Below are 23,296 nucleotides of genomic sequence, written 5' to 3'. Positions count from 1 at the left end.
AACAGGTTGTGTTCAATTTTTCTAATATCTTTTACTTGCTTTTGAGGATGTATTCCGTCTTCTTTCATAGCAGCTGTTAGGCAGTATCGAATTTTGAATGTGGCATTGTTAGTGTAATTTATACAAGGACAATATTTCGTTTTTGTATGATTGAACAACAATAGTAAATAAAAACAAATTAAATTTTATTTAATAAAGCTTATCGTAGCACAACGTGATATACTACTTTGGTAAGGCTCAAACAAAAATCCAGCAATATCAGAAAACAAATCAAACTGCAAATTACCCACGTAAATGTCCACGTTACATTATAAAATACCAGTCAGTGCAGCTACGTATTTATTCAAATAACCTAATTGTTAAAGCAAATTATAAACGGCACCGTTATCATAAACTAGAGTAAACTGACACAATGAATACAACTGCTACAGTATAAGTAATTCTATGTGAGCGCATGACAGCAATGCGAGCATAGCAATTTTAAAGTAAGCACATATCAGTTAAATAAAGCTCAAAATGACTTAAAACTAGTTAGTCTCTAAACAGTGTTTCTTTGTCATAACATTCGCCCCTGGATTATTTAAAATTTACAATCACTGTTTAAAATGCTGTATACCAATGCATTCGCCTGTGCTTAATCCTGTAGTCGATCACTGCGCGTGTATTAAAAAAAAAAGGCCTATGAAAGCCAGAACTTTCCCTATAATATATTTTTGTAGAAGCCCTGAACAGCCCTGCAGATGCTACAAAAGTTACAAACCGATGTAATATTCTCAAAAAATTGTACCATTAATTGACATACTTACCCTTCAGAAAAAAAGAAAAAAAACCCGGAAGGTATTACAACCATATGATGAGCTTCTTGCCTCGTTGCTTGTCTGATGAAAATTTCTAATTAAGCAGGCAAGTTCACATTGTTGACGAGATTTCTATTAAAATTTCAGTGTTGGTTTTAAACCACTAATCTCACTTTTACAATTCTCACTTTGGAGCAACAAAAATCTCATTTTGAAATCATCAATATCATTCTGAAGTGGCAAGATCTCACTTCAAAGTACAATGTGCTTACTAGGGATTACAAGTACCGAGGTAAGAAAAGATTTCACGTTAACTTGTTATAGTTTATAATTTCAATTGACATTATGGAAGTTGCAAACGTCCATGTACAGTCTACGTTGCTAATTGTTTTATTAATATCAATAGATGTCAATCAGTACACTATATCACCTCCATATACATCATTAAACCACTTATCAATATTCCAGTTCCATAAATCACCATTCTACACGCTATTGAATTCATCAGGGAATCTTAAATTTCCACTTATATATGACAAAATATTAAAGGCTTAAACAAACGCAAGATGGTAGAATGACGTCTTATATAATTTATAACACCTTGAATATTAAGTGTAATACTTTACTCAAATTTGATTGGTAGTGTAGATATATACACAGATGCCAATGATATAACATAATGCCAAAAATAACTTGTTTATTAATTTTATAAATATGTTCAAAGGACAAAGACAGTTGTAAAATATATCCACTTATCTACTCGAAAATTTCCTGATAAAATTAATTTTAATGGGTGTAAGTTACTCAAAATTTTCCATCCAGTGTCATATGGGAAATCAATGTTTTTCACTGCCTGTCAAATACATACAAGGAAGATGGCTTAGAAATATTTCTGCATTGCACTTGTTAACCAGATTATACAGGCGTGTTCTAAATTCACGTTTCGCGAAGAAAAACTGCAAACAGCGAAATACTACTCTAACCTTCTCATCTACTCTCGTTCTGTCTCCCTTTCACTCAGCTCACACACATGCATACACAAACACACACACACACACTACGCACGCACGAACACACACTCGCACACACGAATGCATAGGCACATACTCAGACACACAAAAATGCACACGCACATATATGCGCGCGCACTCATACACACACACATACAACCGCGCACACATACACAAACATGTTTCAGCATGCACACACACATATTTGAAATTTTTTACTTAATATGATCGATGATAGAAGAACTGAATGATAAGTGTACTCAACAAAAATTGATATTCTACCGAATCTAAACAGAAAATGCACATGCACTAACAATATATTCCCAAACAAGTTCACATTCAAAAAACATATTGGTAAAATAGAATTATTTCTATGTACATATAAAATTGAATGTATATATATATATATATATATATATATATATATATATATATATATATATATATATATATATATATATATATATATATATATGCATATATATATATATATATATATATATATATATATATATATATATATATATATATATATATATATATATACATACATATATACATATATATATATATATATATATATATATATATATATATATATATATATACATACATATATACATATATATATATATATATATATATATATATACATTAACATATGTGTGTGTATAAAATATATATATGCATACAGACATACACATGTTTATATGTGTAAATATATATTCCATATAATTGGATAGATGTATACATGTGTGTGTGAATGTGTGTTGTGTGTACATGTATACTTGTATATATAAGTGAATATGTTTGTATATATGTATGTACGTATATATATATATATATATATATATATATATATATATATATATATATAAATACTCAATTATGTATATATATATATATATATATATATGTATATATATATATATATATATATATATATATATATGCACATATAAATACATATATATAAACATACATATATATATACATATATATATACGTATATACATTTATATATATTTACTTATATATACGTATCTGTATGCATGTCTATACGTGTGTATATTTATGAAGTAGATATGTTACCTAGTTGTCTCTACTTATAATATATTATACAGTTAGCGTTTTTAAACAAAGGAATAACAATCGTGTGTGACCGTTACATCCACATCATTACATGGGCATAAAAGTGACCATTCAGCCATATATAAAAAAAGCAACAACGACACTTTAACACTTCTAAAAACGAGTGTGCACTGTGGTGTATATGTTATGTGTGTTGACATTTAATATTTGAAAGTGTCCAACAGAAGCAACACGCATTTATACATGTGCATACGCTTGGACTTATTTACACATACACATATACATACACAAGCACTCACACACACACACACACATACACACACACACACACACACACACGCATATATAGTCAATATATTTTATGCATTAATATATATCTTCAGGTGTTTAAACTTTTACAACTTATGTCCGATATTATTTTTGAATGTATTCTATCTTCTATGTTGGTTCTACTGTAGTCTTGCAGGTTAACAGCTCTACATTTTGCATCTTGGCTTATCCTTTCAAATAGAAATAGTCCGCAGAATATAAAATTGTTTCAAAGCTTTGTTTCATCTGTAGTAACGATTGTTCTGCCGTTTTCAGTTGGCAATGTCATGTATTGGGAACTTTCTCGATCAATCGGTAATGGGCCGCCGCAAAACATGCGTTTGAATGTGTTTCGAAACTGTTTGCTCATGGCACAATATATAAAGAAGTTTAATGGGTACGATAACATGATCATCATGTTTATTATGGAACTGGTCACAAAGATAACGTTGTCCGGAAAAATGCTGATTTTTAACGTGTTCTGCAGGATAGTAATTATCATTAAAATACCCAGGGGAACCTCAACCAGCAAAAATAAAAAGACAACTGCAACTAACATCAGAGTTGTACAATTTGTATCTTTAATCTTTTTGGATTCGTTTCGTTTGTTTTGTTTAATCAATAATTTCCTCCGCCTCTTTGCAAGTGTCATGGCATGTATAAGCATACCGTTGAGCACAACTAACGCTGTGCACGGTATTAAATGAACGAATATCACGCGAAACCAGAAATATACATTATAGTATAAATCTATCCAATTGACAAGCCACTGTGACCGAAGAATATAGCAACCAATAACCGTTTGGTTTCTATGAAGCAACGACATCAGCTCAACTGATTCAAAGTCATATTCAAAAAATCTTGTAAGGTGGAAAAGAATGGCAATGAAGTATATAGCAACAGTTCCCTTGATAACGTTATTTATAGTACACCAAGTACGTGCACGGAACGAATGGCAGATATATATGTAACGCTGTATTGCCAGAGTGAGGGTTAACCAGATTGAAGCTGTGTGGAATATAGTGGGTATATATAGTGTAAATACGTGGTAGATTCTGCAACACCAGTTTGGTACATAATCTTGATAATAGCCTGCTGCGTAGAAATAAAGATACAAGGGCATAGGTATAACTCCAGTAAACATGTCAGATAACGCCATACCAATAAGCACACAGTTTGTAGGGGATTTCATGTTTCTTTTCATGAGAACGATCACTACTAGGGAGTTTGTAATAATTGTGATGACAGCGACAGGCGGAGCTATATAACCGAGGATAGGTACAGCAATTTCATCAATTGATTCTCTTTTAATTATAAAAGGATAAGTGTTTCTCAGTATAGACGGAGAAGTTGTTTCCCAGTCTGTACTGGAATCTGTATTTGTCATCTCCTCTTTCATCAGGTAATCACTTGTTACAGACATTGCCGTTAAATTTATTTATTTCTTTTGGTTTGTATTGCACATCTTTTCGATTTTGTATCTTTTCCAGAATTTCAAGTCGAATTATATTCTGCAAAAAGAAATGAAGAACAATAATTATGGTTTTTAAAGCAACAGTGTTTTAGTTATGTCTAATCAATCAAGTTTGAAAAGTGAAATTACATTCAAGTCAAAAACTTTAGTCTCTAAGATGATTTCAGTTGAAATTAACAATAGATCATGAATTATCCCGAAGCAATATTTATGGCACTAGATTTCTCATTTGATTGCCCTCAGAGTCTGACTGAATAATCTTTTTGAATACATCTGCTCATCTAAGCGCGCGCGCACACACACGCATACGTACACACTCACATACAAATACATACACTGTAGACGAACTTTCTCTTACACAGAGAAAATCAGCATCTTTGTGTTTCTATCTATCTGTTCTCTACCTATATGCAAATAGACACACACACAAACATATATTTTTAAAATGAGTAGAGATGGCTGTTTTTGGACAATTTTAATTTTAATTTTAATAGTAATGTTTATAATGAGTGACTCTGGTTGAGTTTGAAGCTTCAAATAGCAGTTTTCAAACAAAAATAAAGCATTCTTTTCTTTTTCAGTTTCAAAACTGCTATTTGAAGCTTGAAACTCATACCAGTATCATTCACTGTAAACATTATTATTAAAATAAAGGTTATCTCCAAAAATGCCATCTCTACTCATTTTTTCAAATATATAATACTGTACCCAGAACTTTCTTTTCATTATTCTTATTACATATATATATATATCTAAGAACATGCACATGCACTCACATGACTTTACATATATATGCACATGTAACTTAATGTGTATATATGATTGTATTCATACTTCTTCCTATATCTTGCAATCTGTATGTCTGTCTTTCAACATATTTTCTTACAATTTTTATCATTCCCCCTCTACACACTCATGCATACAAAAACGTGAAAACAGTTAAAATTATTTTTAAATACTCTACTTCGAGATTTCGTTTAATTAGTTTTCATTGTAGAATTCTAAATTAAAAGAAATATTATATTATATTATCCTAGAAAAATTCTTTGGCAAGTTCAGATTCATATCGTTTCGAATCCAAGGTTTTCTCTTCAGAGTCAGAAATCCTGTTAGTTTAGTTCAGATGCTAACAGCTGTAAGTACGGTACGAATTTAAATACAGCTCACATATCACTGTGATATTGTTGCTATACATATAACCAGTTTAGGTAAGCAGATGCATAGAATCTGGGTGAATGGCAAATATAAAAATAACTTACTCAACAACCGAATGAAATCATCAGCATACATTAATATAGTTCTCCCTCTCTGACCTACTGAAGCAATGGTTTTTTTGTTTTTGCAAACGCTCGCTTGACATTGGCTAATTTTGTAAGGTAATGAAACACTAAGAAGATACTAAAATAATTTAATCTACGATTTAAACGTTCTAAGTGGAAATAGCTACAATAATCACTGAGATTTTATAACAAATGTCTTTATTTACGCTGTTTTGAGCTGATAACCTAATGATTCTTCAGTAAGTTTTCTGACAATACTCAGTTTAAGTTCATAAATGGGCGTGACTTACAACTTACTGGTTGCTTTACAGGTATTCAGTCGGGTTAATGCGAATGTATCATAAAATATATGGTCAAGGAGACGTCAATTAAAATGTCTAAACTTTAAACTAAAGAAAAACTCTTTAAACAACATGAGAAATATTGCAACCTAATCCGAGCGGAAACAGGTTTCAGTGGACAAATGCATCCCAAAGATCCATTTATCAAGGAGAGTAATGTTAAAATTTGGACGTATTATGATTCTGGTGATTTTCCCAATAATAGAAGGAAATATTCCAGGAATAGATGTACAGAATGTAATTGGAAATTTAATCATAACACGAGTAGTATGTTTGGGTCAGCGGACACAGACACCCTCAACTAATAGAGAGTTAGATAAGCGGAATGAAAATAAACATAGCAGTTCGCGCAGTAACACTAGTTCGAGTAAATCTATTGATAATTCTAACCGCACCCCAAAGAATAGGTCTAATGTTAATAAATAGCAACTGGAGGAAGATAAGAAGAATGATGACAGAGATAGCCATAATCATCAAAATAGATTTGCTCGTCATGCGGGAAGACTAGCCTACACCGAAATAGTATGTTGTAAGTAGCAGTAAATGCAGTAACTCTAAAGAAAGGAGAGATAGATAAGAACAAGTAGTCTGGTATATGCTCAAATTCACACTAATATCGCGAGAAAATTCTTCACGGCCTTTGAGAAGCGTTTCCCGCCATCAAGCCGATACGGGAAGTTGTTTAGTAAGCATTCAGTTAAGATTACATATTCAACACTTAGGAACTTGGCGCAAGTCATAGCTTCTCAGAACATCCGTAGATTTAAAGAGTTCATACTTAACGATACAATAGGCTTAAGTAGTAAGAAAAAGTGTAGAAGCATGATAAACATGCTAATAAAAAGAACAATAATGGGGAAAAGGACAACAACAACATCAGTGGTAATGAAAGTAGTGGTGGAATTAATAATGATAATAATCCTTTCTATTGTAGGCACAAGGCCTGAAATTTGGGGGAAGAGATTAAGGCGATTCCGTCAACCCCAGTGCGCAACTGGTACTTATTTAATCGATCCCCGAAAGGATGAAAGGCAAACTCGATCTCGGCGGAATTTGAACTCAGAACGTAGCGACGAGCGAAATACCGCTAAGCATTTCGTCCAGCGTGCCTTATTATTAATAATAATAACAATGAGGATGATATGAATAACAATAAGCATAATAGAAACAGGTATAATTTTAGTAGTAGTAGCAACAACAACAGCAATAATAATAGTAGTAACAGTAATAATGATAGTAGTAATAATAGTAGTAGTATTAGTAACAATAACAACAACAACAATAGCAGTAGCAACAATAAAAACAACAACAACAATAATAATGATTTAAAATTTTGGCACAATGCCAGCAATTTCAGTGTCGGAGATAAATCGATTACGTCGACCTCAGTGATCAATTGGTACTTATTTTATCGACCTCGAAAGGATTAAAAGCAAAGTCGACCTCGGTGGAATTTGATCTCAGAACGTAAGGACGGACGAAATGCCGCTAAGAATTTTTCCTAGCGCATTAACGATTTTGCTAGGTCACCGCCTTAACAGCAAGAGCAACAGCGAGATCAGCAACAACAGCAGCAACAACAACAGTTGTTACTGTATCGACCCTAATAAATGTCCATTAGATGAAGAATATCTTAAGAACTCGGTTTATATATACCCGAGTATGATGGATAACACAGTTTACCATTACATAGGCTATTGTACAACAATTTTAAAATCTCGATATCACAACTACGTGTCATCATTTACACATAAGAGTAAAGAAAGATCGACCTCATTAAGCAAGCTAATTTGGAAGCTTAAAAATAAACTAAGTGTAGTATTAAGTGTCTAACATTGAGCAGTGCTCCTCCTTACGACGTACGGAAAACTAACTGTACTTTACCTAGAAGAGTAATGTTAAGAGTATAACATCCTGGATAAGAGGCAGGAATTAGCGGTAACATGTAAGCAATTTTTATAACAAGACTTTTAGATTATTCCCTCAATAATTAATCATGAGAACAAAAGGACATGAAAACACCTGCATATTTTCCAAGCCCAAAATTTTAGAGATCATACGTTTTTCGTTGAAATGGTAATTGTTAATTTTCTCGATTGCTTGTATTATAGAATTCTTTTCGGTCTTCCTTCTCATTGTTTATTTGATGATAAAAAATATCGTTTTTATTTTCATTTTTTATTATCACATCCATTCCCCTAATTTTCCCTTTTTAGTTTTATTTTTTAATTCTTTTTGTTGCATTTGCTTTGCTTCGTTTTATCCGATTTTGTATTGGGTTTATCTTCTTCACTAAGCACTTATGTAATTTACTCTACCACTCTATTTAAGAATCATATCTTAGACTTCCTATTGCAGCTGTACCAAAGATACTTAATCCTAATTTTGGATTACATGTAGTCTTAGTCTAATTGCTTCTGTACCTGTTGTAGCTCATATATACTTATAATATCTGATTATTAGTTCCACTTCTGTTAAATATTTTTAATTATATAGATTCTTGGTAATTAATTAGATTGATGTTGATACTTGATGCTTAAAACAATGGGCACTCTTGGTCATTATATTTGCAAATACTCGGGCTGACATAATTTCCAAAAATATAGTAGTAAATGCCAAAAGCCTGGTATTGACTATAACGAGGTTGTGGGATAGCTAATTTCTTTACTGGATATCAATACCTTTCACCCGTGGTAAGAGAGAACTATAGCTTAAGTTTGATGGCTAGAAACAAGCGACCTAGTTCTGTATAAATACCACCGAACAAATTCCATCTTTCTTTTCTTTTTATCCTTTTTGGCAGTTGAGTTATTATGGTTCTGATGAAGATATCACTGTGTGGGTCGTTCTCTATATTTTTAATCGATCAATTGATAAAATTGAATGATGAATGCACCCAAAGATATATCTGAAACAACTCAAAGCCAATGAATAAATGAATAAATCTATATAACCTATTATTTCTGTCCATTCTGTGTGTGCATATATATATATATATATGGGATAATGGAGGGATAATGGACTGGCTGGCCTATGTAGGTTCGGAGGTGTTTTCAAGTTGTGCCGATGCATGATGTTCACTCGGTCATGCATGCACAATTGCTAGCATCGTCGAATTTGCAACTGGAATATCATACTGATGAGGAAATGGAGTGTTTATCGCTCCTAAGCCAGAAACGCGTCTATGATTAACTTCGACTGGTTAGTTTTCGTTGTTTTTTCTTCTTGTTTTGCCTTTGTGAGTTACAAGTAATGCTATCTGTTGGAGTCTCAGCATTTTAGCTGCTATTTCTGAACTTCGGTATGTGGTGAAGCAACTGTTGCTGATCCCCTTAATTATGTATGTATATATATATATATATATAATATATGAGAGTGTGAACGTACTCAAAATTGCTAGATCGTGGTTCGGTTCTCAGACAGGGCGGCGCGTTGTATTCTTGAATAACACTCTTCATCTCACATTGCTCTGCGATTATTACGACATCCAACATATGACACACTTATATATACGAATGAATAGCTCTATGCGTGAATATTTATGCGTGCATATGTACCTATCGATTGGCGTTCTATCAGTAATAGCAATCAAGTTTTCAAAGACATCAAAAGCTAGTGAGAGGATGAACACAGGAAGACATAACGCAAGTTCATCTCCGTAGTTTGTAATTCTGTTAGAAACTGCAGTCAAATCTCTTTCAATATTAAACCACCATATTAAACAAGAAAAAAGAAGAGCACGTAAATTATGTGATGCTAAATACCCAAAACAAGATGTTTACTAGTAGAATAAGAACGGATCTGACTGCAGTTTGCTTCGGCAGATTTTTAATAGATTTAAGATCTAGAATGAAATGCAAGATATGAACCATAATTTCTCACGTATGACAAAAGTAAGATAAGAAAATTTGCACCTTATTTTTAAAGTGGATAAGTTTCAAGAAAAGATGTAACTGAATGTGGGTTAGTAAAAATGGACGTTTTAGAGAACCCCGCTTTATAAATCTTAAATGTTATGGATTGAGAATTTCATAAATCACAGTGGATAAGCATGTGTGAAGAACATTTAGAATACATCAATTGACAGATATCTAATACATAAGTTCTTATTTGAACGCTATGTTTGCACAAACTATTTCGATAAATCCCTTCTAGAGTATTGCGAAGCAATAGATTTGGGATATATTAAATTGATGAATAAAGCAATATAGTCAAAAGCTAAAGGTACATCATAAATTTGGATTTGGTAAAAAAATCTTCCGCCGAATATATTTAGCATTGGAAGGATAATAAATGACTGGTTAACAATTCTCACATCAGAAAGGGAAAGAAGCCGATTTTCTGTGATACAACATAAATAATAAATAGGAAAAAATTCAAAAAATTCTCACAATGCACCTATTTTATCTATTATCCATTATGGTAATTTTTTTAAAGAATTTCAATCGAAGTTTGCTTTATAATATAATGAAACTTAATTTTATCCTTAAATATTATATGCATGATGTATGCCCTAGTTAAAAATATATTACAGTTAATGCGCTATATATTTGATCAGAAGTGCATCTTCAGCATACTGCTCTCAATGATCTCAAATGTAGTTGAGATACTGCATGTTTTCCTTCGAAACTGGAGCCAGGGTTGTCAGACCGCACTCACAGAAAAAGTGCAGAAGACATCACATTATTCTCGTCCCGGGTCGGGTCATTCCATGCATAATGCCTTTGTTCAATATTGATCACAATGTTGTGAGCCATAAGCTGTACATTTGACATTAAAACATCCATACTCCTAAAACTTAACTTGAAGCTTATGCAATAATAGTCAATTGAAAGACTATAAAAGAAACAGAGTAAAAATCCTCCAGGCTGCATCTGCTATGAAACTGCTTAAGACAACTGAATACAGTAATCCACAAGTCAGAAAACTTCAAGCATGTAACTCAACGTATGCTAAATAGAATAAACTTAAGATTCATCGGTAGAAGAAAACTTCTACATATTATCAGCAATGTAAACATGGAAATTTTGCACTTATATTAAAAAGCTATTGCAGAGGCATTCTAGCTTCTATTTGACGCACATTTCTCTATATCACGTTATATATTAAAATTTATGTTGCTGGTACTGATAAGAAAAGAGACATAATGAAGATACTAGTAAATATGTCGACTGCGTCATATAGCGGTAAGGGATATTACACATGTATTCTGAAGTTGCCTCCTGGTGATGTAATTATATATTTTTAGTAATTTTTTGTGAGTATGAATATATTTTAGTTAGGAAAAGTTAGGCAAAGAGCTTAAAGTTTTGCTATAGATCATCTTACACAAACTGTAATCTTGTAGTCTTAGTAAATTGTTATATGCATGGTTAGGGTTAGAGTTAGGGTTAAGGTAAGTTCAAATTGTAGTTGAAATATGGTAAGTAAACTGTTGGCGAGGTCTTCAAAGAAGTAGTTTTTGAAATAATCAAAACTTCAGTTGAGAAGTATAAAAAATTCTCAGCAGATGTTTTATTGGTTTACATGTATAAAGCCAAGCCATTGTTTAAAGTTGTGGCTAACAAAATGGTTTAGATGAATGCCACGAGAAAAGAAATGAGAATAGTAGGTATTATTGTTATTATTATTATTATTATTATTGTTATCATCATCATCATTATTATTATTATTATAATTATTATTATTATTATTATTATTATTGTTATCATCATCATCATTATTATTATCATTATCGGGTTCCATAAATTAAGTACCAGGTGAGTAGTGGGATCGATGCAATCGCTTATCCTACTCCCACCAAAGTTTCAGACCTTATGTCTATCGCAGAAAGGATTATCATTATTATTATTATTCAGTAGTCTTATTTTGCTCACGTGCTTGCACTGCACTACCGAGTGAAGCTCTGTGTGCCTTGGATATGTGCGGTGGTTTGTTGTGGTGCTCTTATTTTCACTGAATTGTAAGTGTTTATATAGGATGTGTGCCGTGCCTAGTAGTCCTGGTGTTTTTGTTATGTATTTGTGTGAATGTATTTTTTTTATCATACCTAATGCACCTACTATAACAGGTATGTTTCTGATTTTAGGCTCCATATTCGAGTTACCTCTATTTCCAGATCATTGTATTTTGAAAGTTTCTCCGTTTCTGTTAGAGAAAAATTGGCATCTGCTGGTATTGATATTGCGATTAGAAAGCTTTTTTTTCTTGGTGATCTCTTACAACTCTGTCTGGCCTATTGGCCTTAATTTCTCTGTGTGTAGTGGCATATTCCAGAGTATGGTTGCTTTCTCATTTTCTGTGACCTTTTCTGGGATGTGCCTATAACATCTTTTTCTGTTGTTATTCCATAGTGTTGGCATAGTTTCCAGTGTATATAGTTTTCAATACTGTCGTGCCCGGGAATATATTCCTTCTTAGCTAGGATTGGGTAGCCAGGGTCAATATGTTTTATTCTTTCTTCTCCATCACCACATATTCTGAAGTTACTTGTATTTCTTTTCATTACATGCTCTTGGTGATTTCTGGTGGGAAGGTTTTGACCTTGTGATGCAATTAAAAATTCTTCAGTCTCTGCTTTGAGTCCTGAGCCTCATCCATCCATCTACCCATCCATCTATCCATCCATACAGGCAAACATACATATGTATATATACTCACACGCACACACTCATACGTATATACATATATACATCCATAGGTGGTCTTGACTGGAAAATCCCCGAGAAAAGTGACATTTTTATCTTCAACGACTGGCTCAGGATGATGATCATACAAGTAAGGAGTGCTGATTTTATAATGTTTCCATATTTTCCAATGTAAATACAGTCCTACTCATTTTTTGATTTGTTTGGTGTCAGCAAGGACATCCCAAGACGGGTTGGTCAATTGTTTCGTCAAATGTGTCGGAGAATCTACATTTAGGGTCATAAGCGTTTTGAAGAATGTTAGTCTGGTAGTTTCTAGTAAGCAAACTTTGAGTAGTAGTAGTAGTAGTAGTAGTAGTAGTAGTAGTAGTAGTAGTAGTAGTAGTGGCGGTGGTGGTGGTAGTAGCAGTTGCAGCAGCAGCAGCAGCAACAGCAGCAGCAGCAGTAGTAGTAGTAGTAGTAGTAGCGGTAGTATTATGAGGAAGAGAATGAAATAAGATGGGAAGTAGTTAGAGAAGCAGAAAAGTACGAAGAGAAAAAAGAGAAGCAGAAAGACGTAGAAAGAAGAAAAAGAGATGAGGAAGATAGAGAAGGTAAAACTGGGTGCGATGTTTAAGTAGGGTGTGGTGAAATTTGGAAATAACGAAGAGAGAATTCTATAGATAGATGGTTCGTAACGAATTGCTATTTTCAACTTTTGCTTTTCATTAACATATTTTAGCATGACATTAGTCAAGCGTGGAATGAAACAAAGGTACAAAGGTTTATAAGAATTCAAGGTATGTAATTGGAATGCCAAGGATATAATATATATTATATCATATATCCATCCATCCATCCGTCCATCCATCCATGCAAACACACACACACATATATATATACTCACACGCACACACTCATACATACATACATACATACATACATACATAGGTGATGCTATCGAGTTTGACATGGCCTGGAGCTAAACTATGGAAACTGAAACCTCTTAGCTCAGATTAACCCTGAATTCTGTCATGCAAGTTCAGTAAGTTAAAACGGTCTCACGCACTTCTGTTATTTACAAATTTTGTCAGGTCAGAAATAAAATGTCTAGTGTGTGCTCTTTTCCCCACAGCACATAAGTTCTATCAGTGACCATGCTGGAAAATACTAAGCAGATAAGCAGCATCAAATTTTGCCCAAAGCTAGATGTCGGCGCAGAGATGTACGCACAGATGCGGAATGTATATGAAAAGTTTATGAACCGGATACGAATGTATGAGTGGTTCAACCATTTCTAAGACAGCTGACAAAATGCCAACAATAATGCACATTCTGGGAGATCCACAACATGTAGAACTGATGAAAATATTGTAGATGTACGTGCTGCTCTTCAAAAAGTCTGCCGAGTCACCGCGCGTGAGTTGTCAGAGGATGTGAACATTAATTACGGTTTAGTGGGGTCCATTCTTACTGATACATGTGCGTGCCAAGTTTGTGCTAAAATTGCTTTTAGGTGTCCAAAAAAGAACGGGTTCCCAGCTGCGCAGGATCTCAGTGATTGTGTGAAGGAAAACGAACAATTTTTGAAAACGGTCAAAACGGTGACCAATCGTGGCTATGACTCCGAAAATAAGGCGAAGTCTTTGCAATGGAAGATTCCAAATTCTCTCAGAGGAAAGAAAGCACGAATAAGTCGTCGGAGCAATGTGAGAGCACTGTTGATAGTTTTCTTCGACAGCAAGATTATTCTTCATTATTTGTATGCTCCACCTAGTGAGACAGTAAAAAAGAGTATATTACCGTCACGTGTCTCAGTATTCGTGTGATCTGTTCGTCAGAAAAGGACAGAATTGCATGCGTCTGGTGAGTGGAAACTCCACCATACCCACACATCTGCCCATTCAGCGCAGCTTGTGTAACAGTTTTTGGCAAAGCATAATATTCTCCAGGTCCGAAAGCCACCATACTCCCCTGATGTCACCCCTTGTAACTTTTTGCTATATCCAAAAATCAAATTCCACTAAAAGGAAGAAAGTTTCAAGACGTCGAGGAAATCCAAGAGAACGCAATTTGGCAGCTGCTCGCTACCCCAAAAATGAGTTCAAGAAAACTCACATCAATGGAAACAGTACCGGATAAAGTGAGTGGATTCAGAAGGGGACTACTTCGAATAAGACTAAATGCCGAATTGATATGCGTTGTTGTCTTTTTATATCACCAGTCCCGGTACTTTTATAGCCATAGCTACATTCTTTAATTCTGGAATCGTATATATATATATGGCTCAGTAGCTAGAACGTCGTATGATTGTGAGTTCGATTCCCAGGCTGCGCTGTGTGATATCTTCTTCATCAAGACACCTTATTTCATGTTACTCCAGTTTACTCAGCTGTAGAAATGAGTTGCGACGTCATTGGTGCCAAGTTGTATCGGCTTGTCCCTTGGACAACATCGGTGGCGTGGAGAAGAGAGACTTGTAGAAAAGGGCGACAGCAGGTCGTCAACAAACAACATTATCCGGACTTGTGCCTCTCTCTCTCTCTCTCCCTCTCTCTCTCTCTCTCCCTCTCTCTCTCTCTCCCTCTCTCTCTCTCCCTCTCTCTCTCTCCCTCTCTCTCTCTCCCTCTCTCTCTCTCCCTCTCTCTCTCCCTCTCTCTCTCTCCCTCTCTCTCTCTCCCTCTCTCTCTCTCCCTCTCTCTCTCTCCCTCTCTCTCTCTTTAACACACATATTATCTATTCTCTTGTTTTAGTCATTAGACTGCTGCCATGTGGGGCCAACGCCTTACTATATATATAGTAAGTGGATTAGGAAGTCACATTTAAATCATTAACGTTATACATGTATTTTCAAACACACCATATTCATATGAAATATGATCTCAGGATGAGATAATATTAATATGTTATTTTAAATGATTTACTGATGTGCTATTTTAACCTAATACTGCTTCTGAAGTATATTATCTAATTTGACACAGTACTAGTATTAGTTTACACAGTATTATACACGTATTAGTAACACTAGTAATTGTATTTTTTTCACTGTTTTCCTAAGAAGGTGGCGCCTAATTTCGTCTAAGAAAATGCTCGGTTTTGAGCACATGTTATTGAAAATGTCCAAGGATGCAGAAGTTTGTCTAACATTCTTACCAGCAGCTGCTTTACGATATACGATTTTTGACCAAATCCGATTTATATTGTTTTTCAACACAGCACGTCTATAAGAGTTATTATTTTCGGACGAATAGTGTAGAAAACGAAAGGGATAAATGGGAAAATGAATTCTATGATTACAGTTTTGCGAAGGGTTGCCAGCTTTACAGCCACTTAATCCCTTGAATCTCTGTAGTCTTCTTTCTTTCTTTCTTTCTTTCTTTCTTTCTTTCTTTCTTTCTTTCTTTCTTTCTTTCTTTCCCATATAAATCTATTGTGTTATCACCACATTATTGTATATGATTATCTTTTTGCCTTTTATTTATTTTATTTTATTTTATTTATAAGATTGCATTGGGATATACTTTATTAATTTTCGTGTTTAAATCTCTGTTCTCTACTTCTTTTTCTAATAAATAGTATTTATTTAAGATATAACTGAGTAAATGTGCTAAATCTAAACTGCATAAAACATTTTTATAACTACAAATATAATGATGCAAATGAAAACACCGTGAATTGAAAATAACTTAAAAGATAGAAAATACTGTATTTTAGCGGAATTGCAACTTTGTCAGAGGCTGTAAAAACACATTTATAATTATAGCTTGTTGCAAGAGGAATATTGCTTGGCTTGAGTATATTTGACTGAATATATGCAGCTATGTAAAATATAGTCGCCACACATTTTATTGAACTTACAACAAAGACTGAAACTCAAAACTAAGAGCATCGAAAGTAAATACTGTTTGACAATGAATCCGATGGTTTATTTCCACTGTCAGCTCCAATCGACTTTTCATGTTAGTAGGGGAAATAAGAAATCGTGATGTATAACATCTTTTACAAGAGATTTATTGGTGTAGATGGTATGCGAGATCAGGTGAACAGGAGTAGAGTTCTGTTAATTTTCCAACTTGGAAATATAACTTTGAAAATAAATAAATGAAATAGCATCTCTTATAAACATTCAAAAATCTGAAAAGGTGTGTAGTATTTAAAAGTTGTATCCTGTTATAAATTGTTAAAGTACTTAAAAGTAGAAGTAGTGCCAACTCTGTAATGAAAGCAGTGCCACTTTCTCTTGCACAAAGATAACTGACTAATGCAGCTTTATATATAACATGATGTGCTCAAAGTGTGTGAAATATTTGCATTCATGGTATCTCATATGATTAGCTGAATGTCAGCATATACTTTGAACAAATATTCACTATGATTAAGAAAGAATTCCTTTCATCAAATTATAAATGTTCAGTTGCATTAAACCAATATAAACAAACAGCAACAAATTAAGTTTATAAATTTTTTATAGATTTAATGTTTAAGCCGACGCATCTGGTTGTCTATTCGCATGAATACACCTTGTTTATCTTCGTTTGTGAGCAAGTGATTGAGTCGGGCATCTAATTCAAGTCCACTAAGTCTGAGACAAAAGGATTGTGCTATCTAAAGATATATTATATTATATATTCTGTGAATTAATCCCTTAAAGAATGAAGATGGTTTCTAAGGAAGATTTAGTGATCATCAGTGGAGTTTTGAATATAACAACTATATACTTACATGTTAAGAATTATAAGATATATTTGCACAGTTTAAGAAGTTTGCTTACAGACTTGTGAAACAAGTTTATAGCTTTAACATTTACAAAGATAACTATGTGCTCCAGTGGTGAAATGTACATATGCCAGTTTATAATCAAGTTAAAGCAGTTGTACCCTTAGAAGCAGTTAACCACATCTCTTCCTTATTGACTTTGTCAACAGCCGTTCGTATATATGACCAACTGAATGATTTGAACAATATTTCAAATTATTTGCGCCTGTCATTTGAAAGTTTATATCTATTACGCCCTGAACTACCTTACATATATAATTAGTATATGTTAGATTGAGTAAGTTCTTATTTGAAGAAACATATATGAGTACAAATGTTTCGTTCAAAATTACTACATACATATTTAAGAAAAGAAATTATTCAAGGTCCTTTTATATGTGTATGCTGCTTCAAACGTACACAAAAGTTTTACACACAAAAAATTTATGGAGAGAAGGATTCATTGGCAGAAGTAAAAAAAAGAAGCAGTATCGAGAAACAACTCTGCATTGCTTTTCGATTCCAGCCAAATAAATTCGGCAAAACAGCGAAAAGGTATATGACACATTCTCATTGCATGATTGAATTGAGCAATGAATGTGACATATGTAACTTAGATAACTTAGATATGTTTCGGCCGAAGATTGGCCCAAGCAATGACTAACTTAATACCACTACCTAATAGGATCTGTTAAGCCATTGTATGTGAGTTTTGTGGTATCATGGCCCATTCAAGTAGGGAGATATTGTTGATTGTGATATATCCAGGTATATCTGGCTTATTTGGTATCCCTTGAAGACATCTGTCCTGGTTTCGTTTTAAAGTTGGATGCTTTTTTTTTATTTGTTTTGTGATTATGTTAAATAAAAGAAGGCCTGTTGAGGAAAAGAAATTGTGTTGCAGTGAATATATGTATTCTGTGCCTGAATTGTGTAAAGGCACTTAACCCGGCTAACATGAATTCTGAATCTGATATTAAGGTCGTTTGGATACTGCTGGTAGTATATTCTCCATATTGTGGAAATGATACAGCGGTCACGGTGGTGTTGGAGAGAATAAAGTTTCAATGTTTCTTTAGGTGGTACCTATATCATCAAGATCAAACATGCCATTTATTTTTTAGTGCCATTTACTTCTTTAGTTTTCCTCTGCAGCTCTTTGATTGTTGTTGAAGGTTTTCATGCTGATCTACAGATGATATTTTTCCAGTTCAAGCCATCTTATTGCTTTTGAATGAGGTTGTTGTTATTGGTAGTATTTCATTAAGTCTTGATGAGTGATTTTTCTCTCTTGGAAGTCTATTTCTATTAGTGCTTGTGTGTTTTGAGTACATATAAGTGACAATGTTTTCAAAGTGCTGCCATGTTGTTTCAGTATAAGATAAGGAACTTTGTGTGAAGGGCCAGTAGGAAGGTGGCAGATATTTTCTAATTATATCCAAGACTGCATTGTGAAAATTGATGTTCTCGACCAGGAGAATTCGAGCGTGAAACACAGATTTAGTTTTGGCCTGCCGGAAACTAATGATACCGAGTACCATATCATGGTCAGAGAGAAGAGTTTTTTTTTTAACAGAAATGCTATGAATAGAGCTAGAATGGTTTGTTAATTTCATGTCCATTAAATTAAATAGTAATTCTGCTGCTACTTTGTCTGGTGTAGTTGCCGTATCTCACTTCAGATTATTTGCTTGCCAGGGAGGTTAAAATCGCTCATCATCAATATGTTCCAGGATTTGTATATATGTAGAAAGGTCTTGATTTTGTAGATTGTAGAGTAGCTTGAGGAGGTCTATAGAGACCTATGATAATAGGTATGTTATTAACTTTGTTGAATAGCGATATGGCTTCACAGTAGCCATTGGGAAATATGTCCGTCATGGCAAACAAATCATGGAGAAAATTGGCTGCTCCTCTATTATTTCAGTTTGTGCGATTTGCACGTATAATGGAAAAAAAAAACAACTTGTGTGTGTATATATACATATTAACTTTCAGATAAGATTGGAAATAACTGCGTACTTAGGAGTTACCAGTTTGAATGTATCATATGTATGTCATGAAATTCTTTACATAGAAATTTGATGGATTTTGGATGTGTTGCAGGGTTCGCAAAAAGGATGAATTAGTTGGTTTCCCTGCATATGCTTAACTGAGGTTGGATTGTTAATAATATTATTTGATTTCTATGTAGAAAATTTAAAATTGTGTTTTTTGCAAAGAAAAACTTAAGGCTGGGTTGCTGTAAGTTTTTATATAAATTTTCTACACAGTTATTTCAGCATTTGACTGAACTCTAAACAACACAGCTCCCACTACAAATAGAATCTCCGCAATAACGTTCTATTAACAACACCCCGCACAAACAAACATTCGGCTTATCCTCTTCTTCCCGCTTTACAATACATCTACTTCTCGAATCTACATACATCACGCCTAACTATCACTTCCTATAAATCTACTTACAAAGTAAATATAACTGACCAAAGACTATGTAATGTAGTACACTCTGATAAAGGCCAACAGACACAGCTTCGAACTTATTGTTACCTTTTCTTGTAAAGTTTTAAGTTGTAATAAATATGTATGTATGTATGTATGTATGTATGTATGTATGTATGTATGTATGTATCTATCTATCTATCTACTTGAGTGTATATATTTGTGAGTGAGCGTGCCTGTATCTACTGAATATACGGCTTTTATCAAATATATTTTTCCTTGCTGTTTATTTGGGCTTTGATTCAACTTTGTTTTATTCAAATATAAAATAATGTAAGGTGTAAAACAAAATTCCGGAAGAATTTGTTTGAATGATAAATACAGATATCAACTTAGATTACATGAAAATTGCAGCATAAATTCTACACTTAAAGAAAGGCATCGACATATCAGCAAGAAATACATTTAAAACATATATATCCAGCTCTCTTTATAATATATAAACTTGTATTTTACGACACATTTGGCACAACAATATAACTAAAGCTAATTTTGCAAAGGAAAAAAATCAGTCTAACTACGTAAGAAGATGAATTAGATCTTCCCATGCATTTCAAATTACGTTCTTTAATCTTGACACTGTCTTCCATTACGACTTAAATATGACCAAAGCCATAAAACGTGGAATTGAAACTAATTTGCCAGTGTCGAGAAAGCTCCAGAGAAAAAAAAAAGAGCATAAGCATAGACCATAAACTTCAAGAATTAACTTCAAGAATACTTAACACGTAGTTAAAAGATATTGTGTATATTTTAATAAATAATGATATCCTCACAAAATGTACATTGACAACTGTAGTTGGATTGATAAAGACAAATAGACTGCAAAAATTGACACTTTATTCAGCGAACACAGCAAATTAGCAAGGATTCTCACATATAATCGTCACTCAAATAAATATTAATTCTACTAGACTAATGTTTCACTTCCACCGCAAAATAGGACAGCCTCCGATTCAAAACCTTGACAGATTTTGCTCTACATATATTTATAATACTGTAAAAGTAAGCAATCAAACACCCTCTTAGACACACAATATTCAGATTAGATTGATATGCAATAGAACTACATTATAAACTAATGTACAGCAGAGTGTTCCAAGAAATTTTTAAAGTAGCTGATAAAGTATGTGATAGATATAAATTTTTGTCTACCAGCTATTCAGCGGTAGAATCAATACAAACATTTTATAGTATCGCCTATTATACCAGTAACATATTATAAGTAATTTGTACGAGCGAAGTACACTTCCACTATTCTCTAGATATAGGAAAAATAAAAGGGGTAGCCACGGATTATAATGTTCAATTTTTTTGCAATTAGAAACAAATGATCCTGAATCAGAAACAGTTTGTATACAGCGTGTTGTTTTTTTGGACGACATGTTATTCATAATGAACACGTCGGAAATTGTTGCGAAGTGAAATGAAAACAACGCTGACATTCTGAAATTCAGTATTCAGTATTGAAATACAACTCTCAAAAGATACATCACAGTCGTCTCTTTTACTCTTTTACTTGTTTCAGTCATTTGACTGCAGTCATGCTGGAGCACCGCCTTTAGTCGGGCAAATCGACCCCAGGACTTATTCTTTCTAACCCTAGTACTTATTCTATCGGCCTCTTTGCCAAACTGCTAAGTTACGGGGACGTAAACACATCAGCATCGGTTGTCAAGCGATGTTTTTTTTTTGGGGGGGGGAGGACAAACACAGACACACAAACACATATATATATATACATATACATATATACGACGGGCTTCTTTCAGTTTCCGTCTACCAAATCCACTCACAAGGCTTTGGTCGGCCCGAGGCTATAGTAGAAGACACATGCCCAAGGTGCCACGCAGTGGGACTGAACCCGGAACCATGTAGTTGGTAAGCAAGCTACTTACCATACAGCCACTCTGCACAAAATATGAGATACAACGGCAAAATACAAAAAGATACACACATAGCTTCACATACGCTTTCCAAACAATATTATGAATTGCAGAGAATATCAAGTTGCAGACTTGTTATTCCTACTAAAATACTGTCAGAACATGTGATTCACCTGTTGAAAACTTGTAATCAACAACTTGTGCTGACCAATTGTTATATAAAAAAAAGTCCATTTTTTGTTTGTTTCACTTGTCTCAGTAAGATTTATTCAACCCTACAGTGTATGGTATCTTTTATGAGAATTACATTGCTTTAAACTTCCAGTCACTAATAAGCATGCTCATTGGAGAATATGATCACTGTGACCAATAAACATTTCTCACATGAGTTCACAAACACAATTGTTTTTTGTAAAGAAGATTGAAATCACGATAATACTTTATGTTATTAGTTGCATTGTAATTACTCCTTGTTATAAGTGCCTGGTGATCTAGCGGAAGGATATCGAACATGTGAAAACAATGGAACAATTGGAGTCCTGTAGTTAAGAATTTCCACTCTTGCGATCAACTTTCATAGTTCATTTGTTGCGTATTTGTGGGCGGGCAGATGGTTGTCCTGCAAGAATGACATTTTTCTGACGGCAAATTTGACGACGGCAAGATTTGATCTTAGAACGGAAAGGACCGTTACTAAACACCTCCGATATATTATTGTTAGATGGTAGAAGATATATTGGTTACTAACATAGAGCTGATTTCTTTACTGTTTGCACCTTGTAAATTTATTCAGACATACGGACAGTTGTTGCTATGTTACAACCACAGTTTACAAAAATTTTACTATTGTACAGTAGTTTATAACTACTGTATCCTTAATATGGCCACATCTTGAAACCACTGCCACCACAGCGGATTTTATATTCAATACTTCTGTTACTGTCACAACTTGAAAAGCTTCTCAATAAAGTGAATTACTGAATTAGGAACTTATTAGTTTATTGTTGAACAGTTATCATTGAACAAATCAACTTTGCACTGAGCATATTTCTTCGTTATTCTTTCGGCAACTAACACTATACAACGTCGTAAATTATATTGGTGGAAATAAACAAAGTATGACAAAGACAAAATAAAAAAAAACCATTTTGAAGACTGGCGCCTGAAGCAGCAATAGCAATAGCGAAACGTATTTCTGTTAATTTTTGTTGTACTCAATTAATA

The 23,296-nt window shown here is 33.6% G+C and overlaps 1 protein-coding gene across 1 annotated transcript in view; it reads right to left on the bottom strand.

The window, feature by feature from the left end:
- Positions 1-2,819: 2,819 nt before the first annotated feature.
- LOC106869260 (sex peptide receptor) overlaps positions 2,820-23,296 on the bottom strand; it is a 756,891-nt gene continuing 736,414 nt past the window's right edge. Inside the window, exon 6 of the mRNA XM_052967780.2 lies at positions 2,820-4,719. Coding sequence (XP_052823740.1) covers positions 3,438-4,631 — 1,194 coding nt within the window. The 5' untranslated portion in view covers positions 4,632-4,719 and the 3' untranslated portion in view covers positions 2,820-3,437. The remainder of the gene's footprint in view (positions 4,720-23,296) is intronic.

The sequence above is a fragment of the Octopus bimaculoides genome, chromosome 5, assembly GCF_046866305.1.
Source record: "Octopus bimaculoides isolate indiv1 chromosome 5, ASM4686630v1, whole genome shotgun sequence".
NCBI lineage: Eukaryota > Metazoa > Mollusca > Cephalopoda > Octopoda > Octopodidae > Octopus > Octopus bimaculoides.
The sequence above is the reverse complement of the archived record's forward strand: the minus strand, read 5'-3'. Positions and strand labels throughout refer to the sequence as shown.